General features: G+C 44.4%; 1 protein-coding gene across 3 annotated transcripts in view; it reads right to left on the reverse strand.

Moving 5' to 3' along the window:
- Ttc39c (tetratricopeptide repeat domain 39C) overlaps nucleotides 1–26,124 on the reverse strand; it is an 83,789-nt gene that overhangs the window by 1,037 nt on the left and 56,628 nt on the right. For all 3 annotated transcript variants that reach the window (XM_027404342.2, XM_027404343.2, XM_027404344.2), the window contains 7 exons: nucleotides 18,610–18,703; nucleotides 16,732–16,839; nucleotides 9,379–9,488; nucleotides 7,994–8,117; nucleotides 4,749–4,846; nucleotides 1,924–2,028; nucleotides 616–654 (listed from right to left, as the gene is read on the reverse strand). In XM_027404342.2, the coding sequence (XP_027260143.1) occupies nucleotides 616–654; nucleotides 1,924–2,028; nucleotides 4,749–4,846; nucleotides 7,994–8,117; nucleotides 9,379–9,488; nucleotides 16,732–16,839; nucleotides 18,610–18,703 (678 nt within the window). The remainder of the gene's footprint in view (nucleotides 1–615; nucleotides 655–1,923; nucleotides 2,029–4,748; nucleotides 4,847–7,993; nucleotides 8,118–9,378; nucleotides 9,489–16,731; nucleotides 16,840–18,609; nucleotides 18,704–26,124) is intronic.

The following is a 26,124-nucleotide window of genomic DNA, read 5'->3' on the forward strand; positions in this document are numbered from 1 at the left end:
CTGGAGCTAGGTACGGTGGTATAAGGCTGAAGCCCCATCTAGTCAGAAAGCCGAGGTAGGGGGTCTTATTGGAGCCCAGGAGTGTAATACTAATATGGAAACACAGCAAGACCTATTTAAAAATCGGAATAATGAGGCTTATTTTCCCTATCAAAGCACCAAAACTAGAACTAGAGAGATGTCTCAGAGGTTAAGAACACTAGCTGGTCTTCCAGAGGTCCTGAGTTCAATTCCTAGCAACTACCTGGTGGCTCCTAACCATCTGTAATGAGATCTGATGACCTCTTCTGGCCTTTAAGGGTACATGCAGACAGACACTGTATACATAAGAAATAAGTATACCTTAAAAAATAAAAATAAAAAAACCCACACCAAAACTAGAGAACTTATAGACAGGGCAAATGAATCTATAGTAATTTATCCTAATCTTGGAGATTTCCCTTCAAGCCAAGTGTTCATGATTTGCTTAGAAACTGCTTCTCTTTAGAATTATTGACACATGTGTCAACACTTCCATATTTTTCTGAATTCAGACCCAAGTATAAAAAAATAGGGTAATAACAGCCATGAGAAGAAGGTGGACTGGGTGTTTTGTTTTTGTTTTTGTTTTTTTACCTTTGCCTGAAGGAGTAGAGTTCTGCCTCTTCCTACAGTCTGTGAACATAAGAAAAACATACTGTGTCTTAACAGCGATGTCTGCATATCTATCAGTGGAGGACACACAACCAGACAATCCATAGGAGACACAAAGGGGCGCCAAGCACAAGTGCTACTTTTCACTAATGTAAAGACATTTATTAGTTTACATTAAGGCATTACTTGACAAGCAAGTTTTCATGGTCCACTATTGTGTACAAAAGGCAACAATTTCAGCAAGCATTACAGGCTGAGCTGATGTCCGTTTATACTAAGACTACGTGAGAAGTAAACATTCCCTTACGATAAAGGGTGCAATGAATGTTTCAAATTTCAATCCAAATGTGTGACACTTACTTTTTTTTTTTTTTTCTGTTTTGGTAAAATGACTCAATTACACAATCTGAGTCATTGTTTTCAGGCACTAGTGAAACCTGATTATAACAAAACAAACCAAAATCCTGGTACCCATTTGCTGACTTACACATCTGTGTGTGTGTGTGTGTGTGTGTGTGTGTGTGTGTGTGAGTGTGTGTGTGTGTGTGTATTTGGGGGGTTCTCTGTATGGAATATAGAGGTCAGAGGATGACCTGGGGTGTTCTTAAATGTCTTCTGACTTTTGTTTGAGACAGTTTCTCTCAGTGGTCTTTCACTTGGAGGCCAGACAGCTTCCTGGGAGCCTCTGGCTCTGCCTCCCATCCCTTGGCACTGGGGTTATGGACAAGTGCACCACACCTGGTTTTTATATGACTCTGGGGATCCAAATTTGAGTCCTCACACTTGGGAGGCAAGTCCTTCACTAACCGAGCCATATCCCAAGCACCTTAATTAATACATAGTAGCTGTCAAATTATGTATAAAATGTGGTAACAATTTTAAAGGACTCACGTGTCATCTTCACTTATTCTCACTATAACTCTTAGTGAATTGGCAAGCCAGGTTTGCCCATTGTGTAGGCTAGGAAGTAGGTTTGTGCTTTGGTAACTTGACCAATGGCATAACAGAGCTCTCAGCTTTTCAATACACCACACTATATCATACCACTCTGAAAAAGACAATAGTCCTCCCCACAAAGGAAGCTTTGTATGCAAAGTTGCATGTGTAATTCAAATTCCAGTGAAGCCATTGTCGTCTCTTTAAGAACATTAGCATCAACCAACGTCAGCCTCCTGGACTCACCCAGGAGACCCAGAAAAGCAAATTGGAGGTTTGGTCTAATTGAAGAGTGCTCTGTGCTGCTATGTGCACTCTGGCTGCTGGAGACTATGAACACAGAAGAACTCTTACCTCTGGCCTGCCTAGTAGGAGACAGCCAAGTTCGTAGCATGCATACGGCTGGACATACAAGTTATTCTGACGACATAGCTCATCTTTAGCAGCACGCTGGAAGAACTGAGAGTCACACGAATGTTACTAGAAAGAATTCATTTCCTTCTTGGTGTAAGATTCATCACGGCCCTCAGGAGGCAAGAAAGGAGATTTTTCTTTTTCTAGATCTAATTTTCTCCTCTTTACTGATCTTTATTCCTTCCCACTTTCATTTTACTGGATTATGTAAGGCCATCTCCATGCAAGTGCACAGTGTATTTCACTGGATTATGTGAGGCCATCTCCATGCAAGTGCACAGTGTATTCTACTGGATTATGTAAGGCCATCTCCATGCAAGTGCACAGTGTATTTTACTGGATTATGTGAGGCCATCTCCATGCAAGTGCACAGTGTATTTTACTGGATTATGTGAGGCCATCTCCATGCAAGTGCACAGTGTATTTTACTGGATTATGTGAGGCCATCTCCATGCAAGTGCACAGTGTATTTTACTGGATTATGTGAGGCCATCTCCATGCAAGTGCACAGTGTATTTCACTGGATTATGTAAGGCCATCTCCATGCAAGTGCACAGTGTATTTCACTGGATTATGTGAGGCCATCTCCATGCAAGTGCACAGTGTATTTCACTGGATTATGTAAGGCCATCTCCATGCAAGTGCACAGTGTATTTCACTGGATTATGTGAGGCCATCTCCATGCAAGTGCACAGTGTATTTCACTGGATTATGTGAGGCCATCTCCATGCAAGTGCACAGTGTATTTTACTGGATTATGTGAGGCCATCTCCATGCAAGTGCACAGTGTATTTTACTGGATTATGTGAGGCCATCTCCATGCAAGTGCACAGTGTATTTCACTGTATTATGTAAGGCCATCTCCATGCAAGTGCACAGTGTATTTCACTGGATTATGTGAGGCCATCTCCATGCAAGTGCACAGTGTATTTCACTGTATTATGTAAGGCCATCTCCATGCAAGTGCACAGTGTATTTCACTGGATTATGTAAGGCCATCTCCATGCAAGTGCACAGTGTATTTTACTGGATTATGTGAGGCCATCTCCATGCAAGTGCACAGTGTATTTTGAACACACCCCCCATCCCCAGCTGGCCTCCCCTTTCACCTCCTCCCATCAATTCTCACGGACCACCACCTAGATAATTTCACTTCTGCATCATGTCATCTAAACACAAATGATTTGGTGCATTCAACTAAGACCTGTGGACAAGGGAAAGCTGATACCTGTCTTTCTGAGACTAATTGGACCCTCTCATTATGACTATCTCCGTCTATAACTATGTTCTACAACTATGGAAATGCCTTCCTGCCTCCAAATTTCCATTTGTACCTTAGAAGCCCATCCACACCTGAGGGGAGGTTCCCTAGGACACAAGCCCACTGGCCATCAGGCAACCAGGTTCCCTAGGACACAAACTCTCTGGCCATCAGCAACCTAACTTGTGCTGCTGATTCTTCCAGCCAACACACCAACTTTTATTGACCAGAAGAAACTCCTTATCTGCTACAAAGTCTAAACATCTCCATGTTAATATGTAAAACACACACAGGCCAACGTCTACCTCCTAACATACATCTTGCCACTACCTAAGTATGCAATCTAAAATAGCTGTTTAGAGTTAGGTAATAACTAAGATAATTCACATTGAAAGACTAATTTCAAACTCAACACGAATATGTTAATAGCCTATGATTTAAAGGCTATGTCTATATGAAACTATTTCAAAAAGTAGGTAATGTAATACCACTTATTTTAGATTTTGTTTTTTAAACTAACTGGCCTGGAGTGTAGCCCTACAGGAGAAAGCAAATTTAACGTGAGTGAAGCTCTGAGTGCAGTTCCTAGTACCAAACAGCAATGAACGAAACCTTAGCTTAAAAAAAAATCCCTCCAGCTACACTGGAAAATAATGGTGGATTCTCCCCATCACACACTGAAAGCCTGGCCCCGGCTTGGCACTTGTGAGGAGGGACTGGACCACCAGGATGCTTCATGCTGCTGAACCCATCAGCTGATGAATTCACAGTCCAGTTTTGGGAGGTGAAGCTGGTGAGAGGATTCGGTAACAGGGGCTTATCTGTGGAGGGAATATCCTCTTCCTTTCTGACTTATTTTCTGCTTCCTGAGGGAACTCTGTCATGTCTTCTCTGTCATATCATGTCATGTCTGTCATGTCTTCTCCCCAGATGTTCCACCTCTCCACAGCCTGAAACTGAGCTAAAGAAAAACAAACAAGCAAACAACCCCCCCCCCAAAACAACAAAAAACCCCTCCCTTCGAAGCTCAGGTACTTTCCCACAGGGTCAGACAGCCCCCTAACTTGCAAGCCTAAGGCAACATTTTTCAAGCCTCTTCCCCAATCCTGGGCACCTCTCTATTATCATAAAGAGAAGAAAGTGATGGGAGGAGAGGATACAAGCAGCCTAACATCCGCACCAGACAGCCCTGTCCTTGTCCATGAAGGTTTGCTGCTCGCTCAAGCGGTCAGCCTCATTTCCCCCTCTCCTGAGCATCAGCTCAGGATAGATCATCCTTGATAAAGAGCACAGAGAGGAGCGCTCTAAGGAACCGTAGTTAGGTTAAGAACATCACATTAACCACCTGTCCTCTTAGCGTCTGAAAATGCTATTCCTTAAATACTGTGCACAAGTATTTACACAGTGTCGAGGTTCCTCCTGCTGCTCTCTCACCTGCCTCCCCCATAAGCACACATACAGGGAGTCACAGTTTGTCTTACTGGAGCCAAAACAACATGTTTACCTGAACAGCATCTTCTGAGTTTCCTAGACATTTGTGTATGGCACCAAGGAGCAAATGCTTCAACCCAGTGACAGATGGATCATCCACTTCATGGCAAGCTTGAAGAGAGGGAAAGGAAGGGAAGACACCCACTTAGAACCTCAGTGTCACCAAGTTTAGTAGCCATGTCTGTTTAGTTTATACTTCTGCCCCCAAATTCAGAAGGTACCCATTGCTCATCCATCGGTGACTCTCCTTAACCAAGGAAGGGCAAAAATATCAACCTTTCTTCTGTGCGTGTATGTGTACTCATGTGTGTGTATGTGCACTCGTGTGTGTGTAGGTGCACATGTATGGAGGCCAAGGATCAGCCTTCAGGGTCATTCCTCAGACACTGCTTTCCTTTTTTTCTAGGATGGGGGTCTCTCAGGGGCCTGGAACTTGCCAATGTGGTTAGTGTCGCCAGCGACACATCTGTTCCTGTGGATAACATGTATGCATCACTATAGTATTTCCTGGTAATGTGAGTTCTGAAGATGAAATTCAGCTTCTTATGCCTGCATGGCGAGTACTCTACTAACAGAGTCATCTCCACAGCAAAAACATCAACCCTTGAAGAATCCCAGACTTCACCTTTTCACCAGAAGGGAGCTAATCTGATAGGGCCACAGTCTGCATCTTTCCAACTATATAATGTTCTGGAAGAGACAAAATTGTGCAGACCAAAGAGCATCAGCAATTACCAGAGGTCAGGGAAGAAAGAAGGATGAGCAGGTGGAGGAGGGTGGATGTTTAGGGCAGTGACAAAATTCATTTGTAAGACACTATGTGAGCCTAGGCCATGGACACTTGTTCACATCAGCAGAAAGTGCAGCAGGAGCCCACACCTCTTTGCACTGTGGCTTTGGGGGCTATACTATTTAATACTACAGCATCTGTGCCAACAAATGCACCACACTGTTCTGTATGGAATGTTGTGTAAGGGCATCAGAGGGTGTGAGGGAAGGTGTGTGTGTGTGTGTGTGTGTGTGTGTGTGTGTGTGTGTGTGTGTGTGTGTGTGTGTTTGTGTGTGTGTAAAGGGTGTTCTAGACTTTGTGATCAATTCTGCTGCAAACCTCAAACCTTTTCAAAAATTCTATTAATATAAAACTGCATTACACCAACTACAGGCGTCATGCAATAGACTCTCTAGGCAAGCTTATATGTTGTGCAGCACTCAGCACCAAGGGAGACTCAAAACAGGGCATTTGACCATTAGGGTGGAGATTTTTTCTTTTAAAGAAATAAAAATTGATTTGGGAAGAGAGCTCATTTGGTTAAAGTGCTTGCAAAGACCCATCGGTTAATTCTCTAGGAGCCACATAAAAGGCCACGCATGCTGGCAGGTGCTGGTAAGCCCAGTACCTGGGGATGGGGACAGGTACAGTCTAGGAGTATAACACCCAAGGACATCTCCTGGCCTCCAAGAACACATGCACATGTGTGCAACACACATTTACACGCATGTGTGCACACACTCATGTGCACACGCACATATGCACACTTACATGCACATGCAAATGCACACACACACACACACACAGAGAGTGCACCTGCAAGAAAGTCTTGTCTCAAAAGTCAAAATCTGAGATTTAATGACTAATCCCATATTCAGTCAGGTGTGGCTACACAAAATCTGAAGAACTCTCTGTAGTGCCTTACCTGGAGTAAGTCCAAATTGTTTACTGTAAATCTCTTTCAGGAAAAAGCAGCACATCAGAATAGATTCCCAAAGACACCTTCCATGGAAGCACTGTTTTAGAGGTCTGTGTTTTCATTTTAGCACAGCATGGGGATAAAGTGTCTGTTTGTCAGCACAGGGTCCCTGTATGTAGCCATGGCTGGCCTTAATTCTGCAATCTTAAGTATTGGGTCATAGGTTTAGCCATCACACCAGGCTTTTCTCTTGGAGCTGTACTTCCAGATATGTAATTCAAGCCTCTGAAAACTCTCAGAAAGGCAAGGCTGTGTAGAGATCCACTCAGCAAAATCTATGCTACTCAATATGTGATATTCAGACCCACAGAGTTGATGTCAGCTTCTATGGTCACAGGGCAAGTCAATCCTGATCTGGGCCTGTTTCCTCACTAAAAAACAATATGATACTGCTTTCCCTTCCTTCCCTACTTCTGAGGGTTGTGGTGTGGAGCAAACAATTTTCTAGACTACAAAATGCCATTAAAATGTCTCTAACTAAGGTTTTACAAACTAAGATTTTCTATTAGTTGCTTAATAATTAACAGAGTCCCACTGTACATGGCAATCTAGTTTTTTCTCTATGGGGAATTTTCCTGCCACTATAATAAAAATGGCTTTACCAAGATTCCCTTTATATAGGCCTTCATATTTTCAAGCACATGGGTCAAAAGATGTAGGCTTTTAATTACATGGCTACATATTTACCCTGGAGATAAAACTCATAAACTTATACACAAGTCATAGCAGTTTTACTGATGACAGCTTAAAACACATTTCAAATGTCCATCAACAGGAACGAGAGAAGCTAAGAGTAGTTCTGATATGTGTATGCAATGGAATACTACTCATCAAGGAAAAGAAACGATTTACTAATAGAGGCTATTGATGACGTTTCATGAGGGAAGCAGGTCAGAGACAGGCAAACTATGAATATAGAACTCAGAACAGTGTCTGCAATGAGGTAGGGACTGACAGAGAAGGAGCACACATAAGCTACCAGGGGTGCTACAAATGTTCTGTACAGACACCCAGCTGTGCATATTGCCCCAGCTCAAACAGCCAGACACTACCTGAATCTTTCATGTATGTTCAAAAATCACACTTACATGAAAACAAGAGCTTCCTCTGGGAAAAGTGTGTGCTCACAGCATCCACCAATGTCGTCAAACTGGTACTTTCCTTTTTGGCTTTTAATTTTGTTTTGCCTTTTGAGACAGGATTCATGTAGCTCAGCCTGTTCTTGAGTTCACTATGTCACTAAGGATGGATGAGCTTAAACTACTGATTCGCCTACCTCCACCTCCTAAGTGCTAAGATTACAGGCACGTGTCACCATGCCCAGTTAACACTCCTTGTCATCATCAGGTGTCGTCATCATCAGGCGTGTGTATCTGTCCACACCAGTGTGTCCCACCCCTGTTGCTGATGACACAGCATGACAGATGTGTACTCTCCATGTCAGCTGCATGACTGAGGACTGAGAGAAGCTGCCCTGATCAATCAGCTGACTGCATGGAGCATGTCTTACCTTGACTCATCCTCTGCAGGTTGGGGAAAGAGCAGTTGGGAAGGGCTTTCCACAAGTACAGAACTTCGATGGATGCCAGCACACAAAGTGCTCTGGTTGGGGTTTGCTTCCGGAATCTCTCAGCCTGCAAGGAATTCTCAAACTATCAGGCCCTGATGGTCAAAAGCAAACTCATACAAACTTGTCTTTGGAGGAGCATCACAGTGCAAGGTCAATGTAAATGGCTGTAAATGGAAAGTCTCTCTACATCACAAAATGCTTTGCAGGTTTTTAAAAATACATTCATGGCTGTGACTTATAGTCATTATTCAGCCAAGTCTCAGGTGTCTGTGATCTGAGAATGTGGGGGTGAAAAAGATGCATTCAGTTTAAATCCATGAACCCTCACAAGCTAGGTGGTTAACTCAGTGGTCCATATGGGCACATTTCTACCATGGCCCTGTGGACTTTCAATCTTCAGCTTAGCCCCACAGCTCTCAGCTGCATTATAATTTTATATGCATTTATTTATTTTTTATTACTGGAGAACCACACTCAGGGCCTTGCATATGCCAGGCAAGTGCCCTAGTACCGAGCCCCACATTTCCTAATTGTGTGTGTGTGTGTGTGTGTGTGTGTGTGTGTGTGTGTGTGTGTGTGTGTGTGGTGCACACACAAGTGCACAGGCATCGGTAGCCTTGAGTGAAGGTTCTTGTTGAGGCCAGAAGGTGGCACTGTATTCTGTCTGGAGCTGGCATTTCAGCTCCCAGTTTGACTGGGAACCAAAGGTGTGTCCAATGCTGCAAGAGTAGTGAGCACTCTTAAGAGCTGAGCTGTCTCTGCAGCCCTGTAATTTATTTTATGCCAGAACAAATTCATTAACTATTCATTTAATAAAAGCTAATTAAACTTTTAAGACTTTATGAAGTAAAAGAACATTTTAAAATGTGAAGGAAAAATCAAACTATTACAAGCTAAGACATCACTCAAGGTTATTCAGCCGTTATCTTAGTGTCAGAAATAGACAATAAAATTGGGGCATTTGCCTATAGTCCTGAAATCTCTACTGATAAATACAATGTCACTTCTGGTCTTTATTGCATCAAAATGTGAGGTGGTCACCATCCTGGGAAGCAGAACCATCTGCCTCTCAGGGGTTCTACCAACTTTTTCTCAAGTGACCTGAACTTCACACAGACACTGCCTCTCTCCAGGGTCTAGCACATCTCATTCAAAAATCAAAACAACCTTGCTTCAGTTACATGCAGCCTTTGTCCTCAAGAGTAGAAGAAGGACCACAGGAGAAAACACACTGGATATGAATGACAGCATAGAGCTTAGTTAGCCAGGCAGGTGTTAGTGCCCACCATCCATCACAGGTGATTGACAGGTCTTGACAGACATACCTTTTTTACTGAGAACTGCTCAATCTGGTTGTTTTTCCTCTTGAACAACTTCTGGACTTCTTTAAAGACAAGTTGTGCCCCATCCATGTCACCGGTGGCTCCCTGACAAACTGCAAAACATCAGAATTGCATTCCTATGGTCTCCAGGGAAAAGACACAAACAAGTTATGTCCAAAAGATGGCACTATCCTGCTGACCCCATCCTGTACATTCAACTCTTTCTAGCAGGCAGGTGTCAAGAAATCTTTGGGACATGAAGTATCTGGGTCCTCCTTGCTCTAGTGGAAGAAGACAGTCTCACATGTAAAAAATGGTCAGTTCTTGCCACAGAGTACAAGCTACATGAAGACCCTGTCTTCAGAGTTCTGAATAACACAGATCTAGGGAAGAAGACAGTATGGGGAACATGAATTCATGAAGCAGTCTGCACACACTCAGAGGCCTTCTACCATCACAAGCCACCAGGGATGTATGGGGAAGCGTACATGCATGCATACACACACACACACACACACACACACACACACACACACACACACACACACACACACACACACGTGCGCGCGTGTGTGCAAAGAGAGGGGGGTCCCATAGCTGTAACACTTATGGTGACAGTAGCAATAAAGGAGGGATACACTGGTGCTTTTAGAACCCCCAGAGAAAACAGGATCGGCTCTCTTTGGATTGTGGGAAGCCATGAGGTGCTGCGAGTTGAGCTGCTGATGCTTGCTAGCCAGCAGGCTACCTGAGTCCCACCATGGAGATTAGTCACATTCCCCTTGCAAACTTCATGTCTAGCATTAGCACTACTATCTTAATGAAATGATTATCACTTGGGGGCATCGTCCTCTCAGCTCCCAGGAAGCACTGACCCTACACACGCCTGTTCCTTTTTCACCAAGTTTGGGCTTGGCCTTGTGTTGCAATTGAGTAAAACTGAAGGCTCTTCTATCTTCTCACCTAAGAACCAGAGAGCCTAGGTAGGCAGATCACAGGGCCATGGCAACTGTTGAAGGGGACACAAGAACACACAAGGTTTGCAGAAAGTTGAGGATACCAAGGTGATGGGGATGTTACGAGATTCTTGATAGTTAGAGGGTTCTAAAGAAGAAACTTTCCACTCCCAGCTACACAAACATGCTGGGGGCAGGGTGGGAGCTGCACCAATCCAAAATGGCCACATCTACCTCAACAATGGCATGGGAGCACCAGAAGGAAGTGTATGACAGGCTGTGTCACCAATCTGTCACTGTGGATCCAGGAACAAAGAGGCCCAGGGGAGTGAAGTGCTAAGACCCCAGGAAGCAAGTGAGAAAAGAGCATGTCTACTGCCTTAGCTTGATGTCTTCCTCAGATCACTGAGAACATTCTTTTCAATTAGACCTGGACCAGAGTCATGTATTTGTGTGGGTATACACACATATCACACATGTAGAGATCAGAGGACAACTTGTAGGAGGGGATCCTCTCCTACCCATATGGGTCCCAAGGATTGAAATAGGGTCATTGGGCTTGAAGCAAGCACTTTTACCCATTTAGCCATCCTGATGGCCTGAGAACATTCTTGTGTGTGTGGCTTATATACATGATCATGTGTACACATGTGCATGTGGAGACCAGAAGCCAATGAAAGGTGTTATTGTCATTACCATTGTCATCATCACCACATCCCTGCTGCACCCAGAAGATTAAAAAGGTGGGTGCTGTGGATCTGACATATACTAAATAGAGAGAAACTCAACGAGATTCCTCTAAAATCAGGAACAAGACAAGGCTGTCCACTCTCTCCATATCTCCTCAATATTGTACTTGAAGTTCTAGCTAGAGCAATAAGACAACAAAAGGAGATCAAGGGGATACAAATTGGAAAGGAAGAAGTCAAACTTTCACTATTTGCAGATGATATGATAGTTTACATAAGTGAACCGAAAAACTCTACCAGGAAACTCCTACAGCTGATAAACACCTTCAGCAAAGTGTCAGGATACAAGATTAACTAAAAAAAAAAAATCAGTAGCCCTACTATATACAGAAGATAAATGGACTGAGAAAGAAATCAGAGAAACATCACCCTTTACAATTGCCACAAACAACATAAAATACCTTGGGGTAATATAACCAAACAAGTAAAAGACCTTTATCACAAGAACTTTGAGTCTTTAAAGAAAGAAATTAAAGAAGATACCAGAAAATGGAAAGATCTTCCATGCTCTTGGATAGGTAGGATCAACATAGTACAAATGGCAATCTTGCCAAAAGCAATCTACAGATTCAACGCAATCCCCATCAAAATCCCAACACAATTCTTCACAGACCTTGAAAAAAACAATTCTCAACTTTATATGGAAAAACAAAAGACCCAGGAGAGCCAAAACGACCCTGTACAAAAAGGAACGTCTGGAGGCATCACCATCCCTGACTTCAAGCTCTATTATAGAGCTATAGCCCTGAAAACAGCTTGGTACTGGCACAAAAATAGACAGGTAGACCAATGGAATTGAATTGAAAAATTAACCCACACACCTACGAACATCTGATTTTTGACAAACAAGCTAAAATTATACAAAGGAAAACAGAAAGCATCTTCAACAAATGGTGCTGGCATAACTGAATGCTGGCATGTAGAAGACTGCAGATAGATCCACATCTATCGTCATCCAAAAACTTAAGTCCAAATGGATCAAAGACCTCAACATAAATCGTAGAAGAGAAAGTGGGAAGTACCCTTGAACAAATTGGTACAGGAGACAGTTTCCTGAACATTACACCAGAGGCACAGATACTGAGGTCAACAATTGATAAATGGGACCTCCTGAAACCGAGAAGCTTCTGTGAAGCAAAGGACACAGTCAGCAAGACAAAACGGCAGCCCACAGACTGGGAAAAGATATTCACCAACCCCACATCTGACAGAGGGCTGATCTCCAAAATTTACAAAGAACTAAAGAAGCTAATCTCCAAAACATGAAATAATCCAATTAAAAAGTGGAGTACAGAATTAAATAGAGAATTCTCAACAGAGGAATCTAAAATGACTGAAAGACACATAAGAAAGTATTCAACATCCTTAGCCATCAGGAAAATGCAATTCAAAACAACTATGAGATACCATCTTACTCCTGTCAGAATGGATAAAATTAAAAACAAAAATGACAGTTTATGCTGGAGAGGATGTGGAGAAAGGGAAACACTCTTCAACTGCTGGTGGGAGTGCCAACTGTTACAGCCAGTTTGGAAATCAGTATGGCTGTTCCTCAGGAAAATGGCAATCAGTCTACCACAAAACCCAGCAATTCCACTCTGAGGCATATACCCAAAAGAAGCACATTCATACAACAAGGACATCTGTTCAACTATGTTCATAGCAGCATTATTTAAAATAGCCAGAACCTGGAAGCGACCTAGATGCCCCTCAACTGAAGAATGGATGGAGAAAATGTGGCACATTTACACAATGGAGTACTACTTGGCTGAAAAAAAAATGGAATCTTAAATTCGCAGGCAAATGGATGGAACTAGAAGAAACCATCCTGAGTGAGGTAACCCAGTCACAAAAAGACAAAAATGGTATGCACTCACTCTTATATGGATTTTTGATCTAGAGCAAAGGATTACCAGCGTACAATCCACACCGCCAGAGTAAAGCTAGGAAACAAGGAGGACCCTAAGAGAGACATACATGGTCCCATGGAGAAGGGGAAAGGGACAAGATCTCCTGAGCTAATTGGGAGCATGGGGGAAGGGGAGAGGGATTTAGAAGAAAGAGAAGGTGAGAAGAGGAGGGGAGAGGAGGACAAGAGAAAGCAGGAAGATGGCGTCAGGGGAAGAATGGAGGAGAGCAAGAAAAGAGATACCATCATCATAGAAGGAGCAATTATAAGTTTAAAGAGAATTCTGGCACTAGGGAAATGTCCAAATATGTACAAGGTTGTTCCCAACTAACAATCTAAGCAATAGTTGAGAGGCTACCTTAAATGCCCTTCTCTGATAATGAGATTGATGACTACCTTATATGCCATCCTAGAGCCTTCATCCAGTAGCTGATGGTAGCAGAACCAAACACCCACAGCTAAACACTGAGCTGAACCCTGGAACCCAGTTGTAGAGAGGGCGGAGTTAAGAGCAAAGGGGTCAAGACCAGACTGGAGAAACCCCCAGAAACAGCTGACCTGAACAAAGGGTTGCTCATAGACCCCAGACTGATAGCTGGGAAACCAGCATAAGACTGTTTCAGACCCCCTGAACAGGGATGTCAGTTTGGAGGTCTGGTTAATCTATGGGGCCTCTGGTAGTGGGTCAATATTTATCTCTAGGCCACTCCCCATAGAGGGATACTCTCTCAGCCTAGACACACGGGGGAGGGTCTAGCCCCTGCTCCAAATGATATGACGAACTTTGAAGATCCCCCATGGAAGGCCTTGCCCTCCCTTAGGAGCAGAAAGGGAATGTGATATGGGGTTAGTGGGGGGCAGGGGAGGAGGGGAGGGTGAGGGAACTGAGACTGACATGGAAAAGAAGCTTATTTCTAATTTAAATTTTTAAAAAAGGGAAAAAAGAAATAAACCAGACACACAAGACCAATATACCGAGATCATATGAGGCACAGGATAGCTGAATTTTCAGGCACAGAATGTAGAAAAGTGTTGACCAGGTGCTGGAGGAGGAAGTAAGGTTAGTGCTTAAACTTCCACTGTGGAACCATCGGGGAGTCCTGGGGATTGATGGTGGTGGCAGTGGGAGCAGCTCTGAGGTACAATGAAAAAGCACAGCCAGTAAGTAGGATTTGTGCTCTGGGCTTTTCATCACTAGAAAACAGTAACACAGAAGGGCGGTGGTGTCGCATGCCTTTAATCCCAGCACTCGGGAGGCAGAGGCAGGCAGATCTCTGTGAGTTCCAGGCCAGCCTGGTCTACAGAGTGAGTTCCAGGACAGCTTCCAAAGTTACAGAGAAGCTCTGTCTTAAAAAAGGAAGGAGGGAGGGAAGGAGGGAGAGAGGGAGGGAGGGAGGGAGGGAGGGAGGAGGGAGGAGGGAGGGAGGGAGGGAAGAAGGAAAAAGTAACACAAGGAACTAAAGCCTGGATATCGTCCCTTTTGGTCAACATATACTCTCCTTCATGACCAACTCACACACAACCCTACAAGGCATCTCCCCTGACCTTTGGACCAAGTGCTCCTCGGGTGCCAGCATGGAACTGTTCACACACCTGGTACCTCCAAACATCCCCCTGTGGAGACAGAGATGAGACCCTTTCTTTCATACAACTACAACTAGAGTGGTTGGATGTTTCCAATTATTTGTGATATAAATGTTTGGTCACATAGCTATCTCATACATTAATTTCTTATATGCCTCCCTCAAAAACCAAAACAAACAAAACAAAAGAACAACAACAAAACCAACTGCCCACCACTGACTTCAAGACCCAGGCACACCTACTGACCACTGGTGTTCTTGTATCCATCTTTCCAGGTTATGCAACTTCTCAAAGAGTTGGGCACACTAATTCCTACCAATAAGTAGCTCTTATTTTTATCCAAGATACTGGAAGACTATATAAAAATAACCCTTTAAACATGAGATATAGTATACCAACCCATGTATCAGAAGTAATAAACACCAAACATAAAGACATGGAAAGGGACACCCTGCATAGATTGCACGAGGTACACGGATATGAGGCAGCTTCTACTGACTGCTCTCTGGTGTGATTTTAGAGGGAGTTTTAAAGTAGCCAGGACACACAGCCTCACTAATGCAGTTCCTATCCTGTTGAGTTAGATGAGTTAAGGGGATGGAATTAAAAGGGGAAGTTGTCTCACTAAAGCCAGATGTTCAAAGGAATAAGGGGATGTTTACAGTAATGTTGGGGTGTTCCATGGTACCCAAATGTAGCTCAGGGGAAAACACTGCTAACTAAGCATGTGCAAGTGCCTGGCTCAGCTGGATTCCTAGCATCAAGACAAATGCTGATGTTCTTATTGCTCTGAGGTTGCCTGTGGAGAGCAGACCTGAAGATCTTCACAAAAGGTTGTTCAAAGGCAGGAGAAGCACAGCTTACCTCCTCTGGTCTCTTAAGTACTTCATAATCCTAAACCAGGGCATTTTGTGACGCTCAAAGACATGTTTGCCCACCAGGTGGCAGCACAGTGCCAATTATGTCATCAAAGAGCTTCCAAAAGCAGAAGCCACAGCACACAGTCATGTTTGTTGCAATAGTGCACAGCATGAGGGTGCCCTTAGCTCTGTGACAACATCCTGTAAATATGGCTTGATTGACAGGTAAAGTGGGGTTGGAGCAAACTCAGGCTCCAAGGAACTCTTTAAGCGGAACACAAACTAGGAACTACCCACACAATGAAAAAGACATGTCCAATGCTGAAAAAGATTTTAAAATCCTAATAAATAAAAACATAGTAAAGGAAAAGAAAGGGGAAGCAAGAGCTTGGGAGTAAAAACAGATTGGCGGGGAAGCATTTCTGAAAACCAAACAGGCACAGATGGAAGTGTGGAATGGCTGGGCACAGCCCTGGATTTCTTGGCATCCAGCTGGGCCTCTGGACATCTCTGCCTCATTTAGTTATAGCAAAGAGCAGGGTTTGCCTGCAGATGGAGACATGCCCTGCTGCCTCTAAGGGTAGGGCCCTGGCTAAGGGACCACCCCTCAGGAAGGTGGCCCCTCAGAAAGGTGGTCCCTCAGGAAGGTGGGACCACCCCTCAGGAAGATACACTCACCTTAAGATAATGTAATTTTCTTTCCCAGAACCCAGAACCCTTACCCCCCCCATAGTCCCTACTAACCACCAGAAAGTAAGGGGGTCTCCTAACTCAGAAAGGCATTAACCATCCTTCTCTCCTCCTCCTACGTTATTTTCCTCTGATGCTGGAGTGCCCAGGTAAGCATTCCCATTCAGGCACTTTGGGCTCCTTCCTCTGTTCTAAAGCCTCTTCCCTACCCCCTCATGGCAGCCTGTCACTGAATCTGACCTCTGTCAACTTCTCTCAAGCATCATGGCTTTTTCCCCTTCTCTGCTTTTGAGCAGCTGGCAGCATGCATTCTGGCTTGCCTTCCCTGGGGTCTTTCTTTTCAACTTGAATAAATTATCCTCCAAGTTCATTTGACTCTAGCCGTAAATCCTTTTACTAATGACACTAAGAACTCCAAGAAGGGAGTATCTTATGGGGGCTCCATCAGGTCTCCCTAGGATTTCCATAACACTTCGCTCCTACCTTTAAATTTAATCAGACGGGAAAAGGAAGAACCTACCCCTGCACACCACCTGTGCTTCCTCCGCCTCCATGCCCCCTGCCAGGATGTGGGAGCAGACAGGCCACACAGACAGGACATCACTCACCTGCAGTTAAATACGCATAATAGCACTGCGACCATCTGGACTCATTTTTCAGCCTCTCAAAGGAGTCAAATGCATCCTTAAAGTTGAGTTCTATCATGCTGCACCAGCCTACAAAAGGAGCACAGTTAGGGTGTTACCCGAGTCAGGGAGCATGGTACACCGCCCTAAGGTAAAAACAAACAAACAAACAAACAAAAAACAGTGCAATGCCCCAAGGCCCAAGTTTAGTGCACCATTCTACATAGAGTTAGAGCAACACCCTACGGTGGTGAGCACCGTCCACCTGCCCATCCTGAAGCAGGGAACTCCACAGCCTAGAGTTAAGCTATAAATCTCTATCTGTTGACGGAAACACCTCTGTGTGTGTTCTTGAAGTACTTCAAACTTTGAACTTTAAAAAATGCACGGAATTATTGTTCCCCTTAAATACTTTCAGTGTGGAGTCTGAGACAACTGTGGACAAGTATGGATGAGGATGCTGTGCCCACTAGACGAAGACTCCAACTTGCTCGCTGCCACAGTGAGTAATGCATGTACGGCAGAGGCAGAAGGGCAGTGCAGAGAGAGGCAACTTGGTCAGACTAGACACTTAGTGGCTGCCACCAAAAGCACTCATCAGAAGGAGAAAACATCACCGTGCATGCGCATGCCCAACCTGTGTGAGAGGCCAGTGCAAAGCAGTGAGGGCCATTAGGCTCTTCCCACCCTCCTCTGCACGCTGGTACTGAGGATGCATTCCATCTCCCCCATCCACTCCTGGCCTTCATTCTGGTAGGCAGCAGCAGTTTATTCCCAGTTACTAACTGCCCTCCTATCACTTGAGGCCTAGCGTTCCCATGGCAGCCTGTGCTAGAGTACTTTCTGGTCCTGACTCCAGTCTTGTACCAGTGGCTCATGGTGTCCTATCATTAGAAGGGGGATAGCAACAGGCTACTGACTTTCTCAGGTCCACAGATGGAAGAATTTTGTGTGTGTGTGTGTGTGTGTGTGTGTGTTGGGGGGGGGGTCCATCACTCCTTCCTCCAATACAATATTGCCTTTATAAAAAGAAACTTATAAGCCAGGGATATAACACTGACCCCAAACAATGTGGGGAGGAAAATATTTATTTGATCCCAGTCCCAGTCCATCACTGAGGGTGGCCAGGGCAGGAACTTGTAGACAGGAATGAGCAGAGGCTGTGAAGGAACACTTTGACTGGCTTGCTTCTCATTGGTTACTCAGTTGCTTTCTTATACCACCTAAGACCACCTGCTGTGGGGTGGCACTGCCCACATGGGCTGGGCCTGTACGCATCAATCATCAATCAAGAAAGTGCCCCACAGACTTACTCACAAGCCAATCTGATGGAGGCATTTTCTCAATTGAAGTTCCTTCTTCTCAGATGACCTTGCTTGGGTCAAATTAAACACACACACACACACACACACACACACACACACACAAATCTAAGTAGAACACACAGTTTCTCCATTGGCAATAAGTGACTCAGAAGGCTTCAATATCTATATAAGCAAGGACAATTGGCTAGAAGTGATGGGGTGCAGCTTTCTCTTGGGCACTACTTTTCAAGAGCCTTGAATTTTAATGTGGACTAGAGTAGGGCACTAAAGTCAATCCACCCCACATTGTCCATTGTTCCCAAATTAAAAATGCAAGGAGCAATGGGCGCCAGAGAGACAAGCTTTAGAGCGTGCTTGGGTGACAGCACATAGGGTGACCCTCATTACACAGAGCAGTGTCTTCCCAAAATGACCGAACTGCAGTAGGGAGCAGGAGGGCTTGAGCACAAGAGCCAGCAGATGTCTCAGAGTGACAGACATCTGGGTTCTAGTTATGGCTATCATACAGACAGATATGTTAGACTCTTATAGTTACCGATTTCATACAGACAGACATGCTGGATCTCCCTCTGATCTATGGCAAGTTCCAAAGCAGTGTGGAAGGAAGTCAAGGCACTGTTGATTTGACACTAAGGAGAAAAGAAAAGCAGGGTGATTGGCTATGGCCTGACATTAACATCCCCATCATAAATCAAAATAGGTGTCTTCCTGAGTGATGATTTTAAACAGACCAAGTGCCATACAAGACAACCATTAGAGGATTGTTAAGAAAACACTTGTCTGACACAAAGCTGAAATTAACCTCAGCACAGAAAACTCCCTTTAATTTTTTTTTACTCATTTATTTTCTATGTGTGCACACACATGACACAGCTGGCACATATGTGGAGGTCAGAGGACAACTCTGGGAGTTGGTTCTCACATTTCACCATGAGGGCCCTGGGAATTGAACTCAAGTCCTCGGGCTTGGCAGCAAGTTCTTTTACCCTAAAGCCATCGCCTTTTTTCTTTTCTTTCTTCTTTTAATTTTTAAATGTAGGGTCCCACTCTGTGGCCCACAATGGCTTCAATCCCATGATCCTCTTACCTCAGTAGCCCTTCCCAAGCAGCTGAGAGTGCAGGCATGTACCACACAGTTTGGTTTAGGAGGTGACTTTTTTAGTGAGGGCTCAGCTCCTCCCCCCACCCTATTCTCTCTCCATAAGTATAAGTAAATTTAGTTGTATTATATTTGTTTTCCAATCTAGTCCTTTGTTACCGATGTATCAACAAGCAAAGGGTGATATTCTGTCTCCTGGAGGAATATCCAGGCGGGTCCAGAAGGAACTCCCATCAGCCTGGAGAAAACGTACACACACTCCCATTAAGCCTTGCCCTATCTAGTTCCTTTGCTCCACCCAGCAGTGGACAGTTTGCAAACTGAAAGTTGGTGTTCATTTGCTTCTGGTCATTTGGTCTCCTCTCCCAGACTCCAGATTCCACTTAAAGGGCCCAACAGTCCACCTCCGGATGTCAGTTTGAGTTGTTACTGGTTATACATGACAGGTCTCCCCTCCCGCAATCTGCTGTTGCACTTCCTGAGTTCCCAGTGGCCTGTGGTCAACTGAGGTCTAAAGACAGAATTCAGAACAGGAAGATGCTTTGAGAGTATAAGAGACCACATTCCAGTAACTTGCACTACAGCATATGGTTGTACCTATTGTTTACCATTGTTGTTATTTGTCTAATACATTAAATTGTGGACTGAATAAGTATGCAAAGGGAAAAGCCTATATCTAGCATCCGGTTCTCTCTGTGGTTTCAGTCCTGAGGGTCTTGGAAAACATGTTCAGTGTATGGAAGGAACCACTATACATCTGATTTCTCTTTCCCTTAAAAAATTTCATTTTCCATTAAACATTTTTCCCTCAAGAACTCTCAAAAAGCATCAGCAGAGTCAGAAAAGGTCCAAGCTCCTTAAACATGTGTTGAGATGTGTGCAGGCATCTAACACTAAAGGTTCTGCACCCAGTGAGACCACAGCCTGTTCTGGGGGTGGTGGCTCGGCACCCAGTGAGACCACAGCCTGTTCTGGGGGTGGTGGCTCAGCACCCAGTAAGACCACAGCCTGCCCTGGGGGTGGTGGCTTGGCACCCAGTGAGACCACAGCCTGCCCTGGTGGTGGTGGCTCGGCACCCAGTGAGACCACAGCCTGCCCTGGGGGTGGTGGCTAGGCACCCAGTAAGACCACAGCCTGCCCTGGGGGTGGTGGCTTGGCACACTCTTCCTTGCTTCAGCTGGCCTGAGGGGTCCCTTGCTCTACTCTGGCAGGGCTGTGACTTCTTCCCCAACCCTCCCACTCTTTCTGCTCTGCTGTTGCCTCTCCTGGATCCCAACATGCTTCCTTAGGAGGCCAGCCAGGCAGGGGCAGTGTGAAGGGTCCCAGAACAGGATCTGCAGGATAAGCCTGAGAGGAGATCTTCAGGGAAGCCTGTGACTCAGGAATTCTACCAGCTGAGTGATTCATTCACCAAAGCTGTGGCCTGACAGATAACTTCCCCTTGTGTGACACACCATTTTGTTGTCACAAAGACTCAAACTGCAACCTTCAAACCCTCAATAAATGCTGGCAAGGCAGCCACAAAGAGACTTTTCACCTGGTCACCCCTTCTGTGCTTGAATGACACATCAGCATTGGAGAGGACCTCACAGGAAAGTGACAAATTCCCATGGGAGAAATCAGAGCTTACACTTACACAGATCAGACACAGGCACCAATCTCTGAAAACAAAAACAAAAAACCCAACCTTTCATAAAAGTGTGTGCAGGTGAGTGTGCAGGAGAGTGTGCTGAGTTGCTCAGGCCGTGAGGCACTCTTTCTGACTGTCTCCAACTGTCCCCTCAGAATCTCTCCTCAGCTCCTTCCAGGCATCCTCTCCTCACTCCCCACAGAAAATTTCTTTGCCCAGTAACCACAACATTGGTCAGCGCTGCATCATGCACCTTTGTGCTTTGAGAATCACCATCGCCACATGTTACACCATTCTCTTGTGTGTTTACGTCCTTTGAACTGGCTTCGCCCAGGATTCTTTTCTGTTTTTGACTTTTGATTTGGGCTTTATTATTATTATTATTATTTTTGTCTTGGTGTGTGTGTGTGTGTGTGTGTGTGTGTGTGTGTGTGTGCGCGCACGCACACACACAAGACACAGTTCAAAGAAAGATGGCTATAGTCATGTCAAGCTGGATTCCCATGTTTAGTAAGAAGGATGAGACATCTGAACTACAGATGTAGGAATAAATTTCTATTAATTTGTAGCCAAGTGGTCTTCAACAGTCTGTTATACAGACTTGAGAAACAAAGACTGCTCATTTCTGTAAAAGTTGCGAGTGTGAAAAACGTGACTCTTCTTTCTCACATGAGACAGAATTTGAAAATTCTAAGGGTGTGTGTGTGTGTGTGTGTGTGTGTGTGTGTGCTTAAAGACATGATCCCAAGAGCCAGCATTACTGCCAATCTACTAACTCTACCCTGATCACTCGTTGAGGAATTTAAATAACAGAAAGATATCAACCCCTTTTCACCAATATAACATAAAACGAGAAAATAATCTATGGTGGGTTTTATGGTAAATTAAAAGACCTATCACAGAACAGAGAACCAAGAGATACACAGCTTAATTTTAAAATAAATGATAACATATAATTGGGCCTGAAGAGTACATAGAAACAAGGCTAGTATGGAAAACTCAAGGTTCTGAATCAGACCCAAACCTGTTTTTATTAAAGATTTTCTTTTCTTCTTCTTTTTAAAAAAATCTTACTGGACAGTGTTTTACCTAAATGTGTCTGTGGTGACCCCAGAGGCTAGAAATGGTATGGGATCATCTGAATTCAAAGTTGTACACATTTGTGAGATGCCATGTGGGTGCTGGCAACCAAACCCATGTCTTCTGCAAGAGCAGAAAGTGTAGGGTAAAGATCCAAAAACACCCTGCCCCTGACTATAGACTTGAAACCTGAACCAAGGAAAAATACCCTAGCCCTGGCTTGACCCCAGGACCAGGCTTGAAATCCCACAAATCCCTGAGCTTGCCCCAGAATCAGGTTACAAAAAATCCACCAATCGCAGGCCACCCTGGAAAAGCCCTCCCCACTAAGAAACCCTATATACGCTCTGTACTCTGGACAGTTTGCTGCTGCTTCTCACCCTCGAGGAAGCCACCTTCCTGGATTCTTCCTTTCCAATAAATCTCTAGTGAGGTTTGTTGTGTGGTTCTCGCCAGAGAAGAATTGCAGAAGTGTATCACTGTTGCTAGTGAAATTTTCATCCACCAGAGAACTGTTACACTCTGGGGGACCTAAGCAAAGCTGTAACAATTCTGCCCCACTGGAGCGGAACTGTTACACTTGCACTGGGAAAACCTTTCCTGGGACAGGGTTTTAACACTTCGGCTGGAGCAGGACTGCTGTCCTCACAGTGACATTGTGGTATTTCTTGGCTTCCACATACCAGGATACTTTTCCATCCAAGCTTTGCTTACAGTAAGTACTCTTAGCCACCTGGGCACTGGCTTTTGTCTGGCAAATTATACACTAACAAATTACATCAAAACAACATTTGCTGAAGGGTTAGGTCATGGAAGTGTCTGCTTGCCATGCATGAAGACCTGGCTTCTACCTCCAGCTGTGGTGGTGCACATCTGTAATTCTTGCACTCAGAAGGGAGGCAAGAGAATCCTAAATTCAAGGTCATCCTTGGTTATACAGGGAGTTCAAGACCAGCCTGGACTACATGAGATCACATTTTTAAAAAAACAAACAAAACCAGCAACAACAAAACTCTTGAGACATATATTGGAAGCCTCCACTAGCAAACACAAAAACAAGCAAGCAAGCAAGCAAACAAGGGAGTCACAAACAGCATGAGTCAAGGCCTCCTAAACTAAGTGGAGTATGCCCATCACCAAACTGAAACCAGCATAACAAGCAGCCACTATGCTGTGACTGTGGACAGCACATGCTCTTCCAGTTTTTTCAAGCCTCTGCCTTCTTCCTGGTGGTGTATTCCCAGCATTTCCTTAGCTTGTCTGTGCAAACCACTCTGGACTTCCAGTTTGATCTTGCTTGCACCTGTCACTGTTACGCTCTCAGGGGAATCTCATACCACAGTCTTGAAATGCCAGGCAAGGGAGCTACCATTGAGCTATTTCTTTGACCTCAAGTTCTCAAAACTTCCCAGTGTTCTCCCTTGGCTCTTCCATGGAGACATTCAAGCCTTAGGACAATGCCTGTGTTAGTCTGTTCACTGGCTAGGAGCACCAGTTAAAATGTGGAGGACCAGCAAAGCCCAGGATTCACTCCTCCCCATCCTGACTTTGATGATGTTACCAGTCCCCACTGAACAGAGATGCACTACTATCCATGGTATTATCTATGCCATTTTTACCAAAGGGGTAAGTATGTTTTTGATTTTTAATTTGTTAGTACTTTCTTTGGCTTTGAAAAAATCTAGATTGGGTAGTCTTGCATTAAGAAAATGGTTTCATTAATTATTTCCCTAATACAGGAAACACTAGGAAGAGATCTGAGGCTGAGTGATGAGTAGTAGCTTTTCTGAATAAGCCCTAATAGCTTACAATATAACATTTAAAAATTTAGCTAGGCATGGTGGTGAATACCTTGAATCCCAGTTCTTGGGAGGCATGGACAAATGGTTCTCTGTGAGTTCAAGGAAAGCTTGTCATCCTTCACAGTGAGTAACAGGCCAGCCACCATGCCTGGCTCTGACTTTAGCTTGTAAGTATATGTATGTACTTGCATTTGTGTAGTATGTCCATGTGTGCAAGTGTGGACAGAAACTAGAGGAAGGCAGCTGATCTGCCAATGCTGGAACCAGGAGCAGCTGTGAACCACCAACACGAGCTCTGGGAACCAACTCCTGTCCTCTGCACAGTGAGGACTCTCAGCCACCGAGCTGATTCCTGGTCCAGAATCTAGGTTTGGAACTTCAAGTGTTTTGTAAGGGTCACAGAGACAGTCTTTAAGGCAAGAAAGGTAAAAGGAGGGCTCATTAGGAACCTACTGCAGCCACTGAGGAGACAGAGAACAGCCAAGTTCCTGAGAAATTCTACACAAGGAAGTCACTATCCAGTGCAGGTAAGAGACTATGAGATATGGTGACTGCAGCTAGTTCCACAGAGCAGGAATACCTGTGCCATTACTGCTGACTACACCAGGGCAGCAGGTTAGGAAATGACACAGACTTCTATGCTACAGGGACGTTCTGGAGTCACTAAGTGCTTGGGAGGTCTCCAGACATTCTGACACAAGGACTCCGGAAGCCTATTGGAAACAATGGTTCACAAGCCATGGGTCTCCAGCCAATAGTTACAGGTAACACTGCTCTCTGGCAGCATGTGAATGCATAGTAGTTATTTCTGCAAGAATGCTTGGCTGCTTCTCATGGGCTTTTGCATCCTGCCACATTCTTACATGAAGCTGAACAGTTAAAGGACATTCAGAGGCTACCAGCAGGTAGGAAATCCACCTGTAGGTAATATTACCTCCCAGCTGGTGCCACATTCTTCAGCATCATAAAAGCTACCATCACTTTCCTCAGCCTGTGCCAGGACAGACGGCAAACAGTCTCAGTGCATCAGTGGTACAATATGAAGGCTTTGCTGAGGCCAATTGGACTTAAGAGGCTGAGCCACTGAAATTGGCCAAATTTGCCAACCTCAGTCTCCAAGCTCCCATCACTCAGGGTCCAACCTCCCACAAATCCTGGGCCCTAGCACTGTCCCCCACCCATGATCACTGCCATCCACTTGTCTCTGTCCTTTGATTTTCTGTCATAATTAATCCTGCCACATATATTGTTTCTGGTAGACAGGGACTTTTCCTATTTTTCGTGACAACCCTCCACAGGCCTATGATGTCAAAGGCACTAGGTTTGATCCAACATAAAGGTAAAAGAAAAGATTCTCTCTCTCTCTCTCTCTCTCTCTCTCTCTCTCTCTCTCTCTCTCTTTCCTCTTTAACAACAACAGCAGCAATAATACTTTTAAAAAATCTAGGCAAGTCCCAAATGTGGAAAGGTTCTAGGTGCTAACCCCAGAGCCCTGTGCATTCTAGCCAGACCCTGGACCACTGAGGTGAACTGCCCCCAGCACACAAGTCCTTTTGAAGATGATCCCAATCAACAGTCTCTCACTACACCAGGATGCTTTGACACGATGGATGCTTTTTGTCTGTATGGGAAGAAAGCAGAACAGTGAAAAGAAAGTGTTCATGATAGAGATGACATTAAAGAATTAAGAACAAACAGGAGAATGCCACAAATTTCCTCAGGAAACAAAGAAATAGTGAAGACACTAGTTTAGGAACTCAGTCAGGGTGCTCAGAAAACTGGGAATCAAAGTAGGTAGAAAAGAGCAAACATGAACAGAGACAGGCATGAAAGAAACAGACTGAAGTCATCATCAGGAATGCAGCCCTCAAAAGGTCCCTAGAAGTGACTGGCACTCTGGGAGGATGCCATAGGTGTCTGGTGAAGGACCTCTTGTGTACCCCAGGTACAATCATCATAACCTCTGTGTTCTCATCCTCACAGGAAACAAGTCTTGGTTATCAGTAACTCCATCTCTTCAATGGCCTTCCTCCACATCCAAGCGAATGACATCTATTCTGTCTCTACAGTTGGCTTGTTCTGCAAACTTGATACAAAACGAATCAGAAAACCACATGGGGCTTGTGCCTAGCTTTTCTCTAGCCTGTACCGACTCATGCTTCATTCCTTTGTATTGCTGAATTACAGCCCACTATATGAATATAACACATATTGCTTATTCTTTTACCTGCTGACAAACAAACCACTGGCCTTGTCTCTACTTTTTTACTGCTATGGATAATAGATAATATGGAGTTTATATTTTCATTTCTCTTGGGTATATTCCAAGAAGAACTGCTGGGTCGTGTAGTGAATTGACCCGTGACACTTTGAGGACATACTAAAGTGTCCCACTTTACATTCTCAGAAGCAATGAGTGAGGCTTCTAGTTTCTCCAGT

The sequence above is a fragment of the Cricetulus griseus genome, chromosome 2 (genome assembly GCF_003668045.3).
Source record: "Cricetulus griseus strain 17A/GY chromosome 2, alternate assembly CriGri-PICRH-1.0, whole genome shotgun sequence".
Taxonomy (NCBI): Eukaryota; Metazoa; Chordata; class Mammalia; order Rodentia; family Cricetidae; genus Cricetulus; species Cricetulus griseus.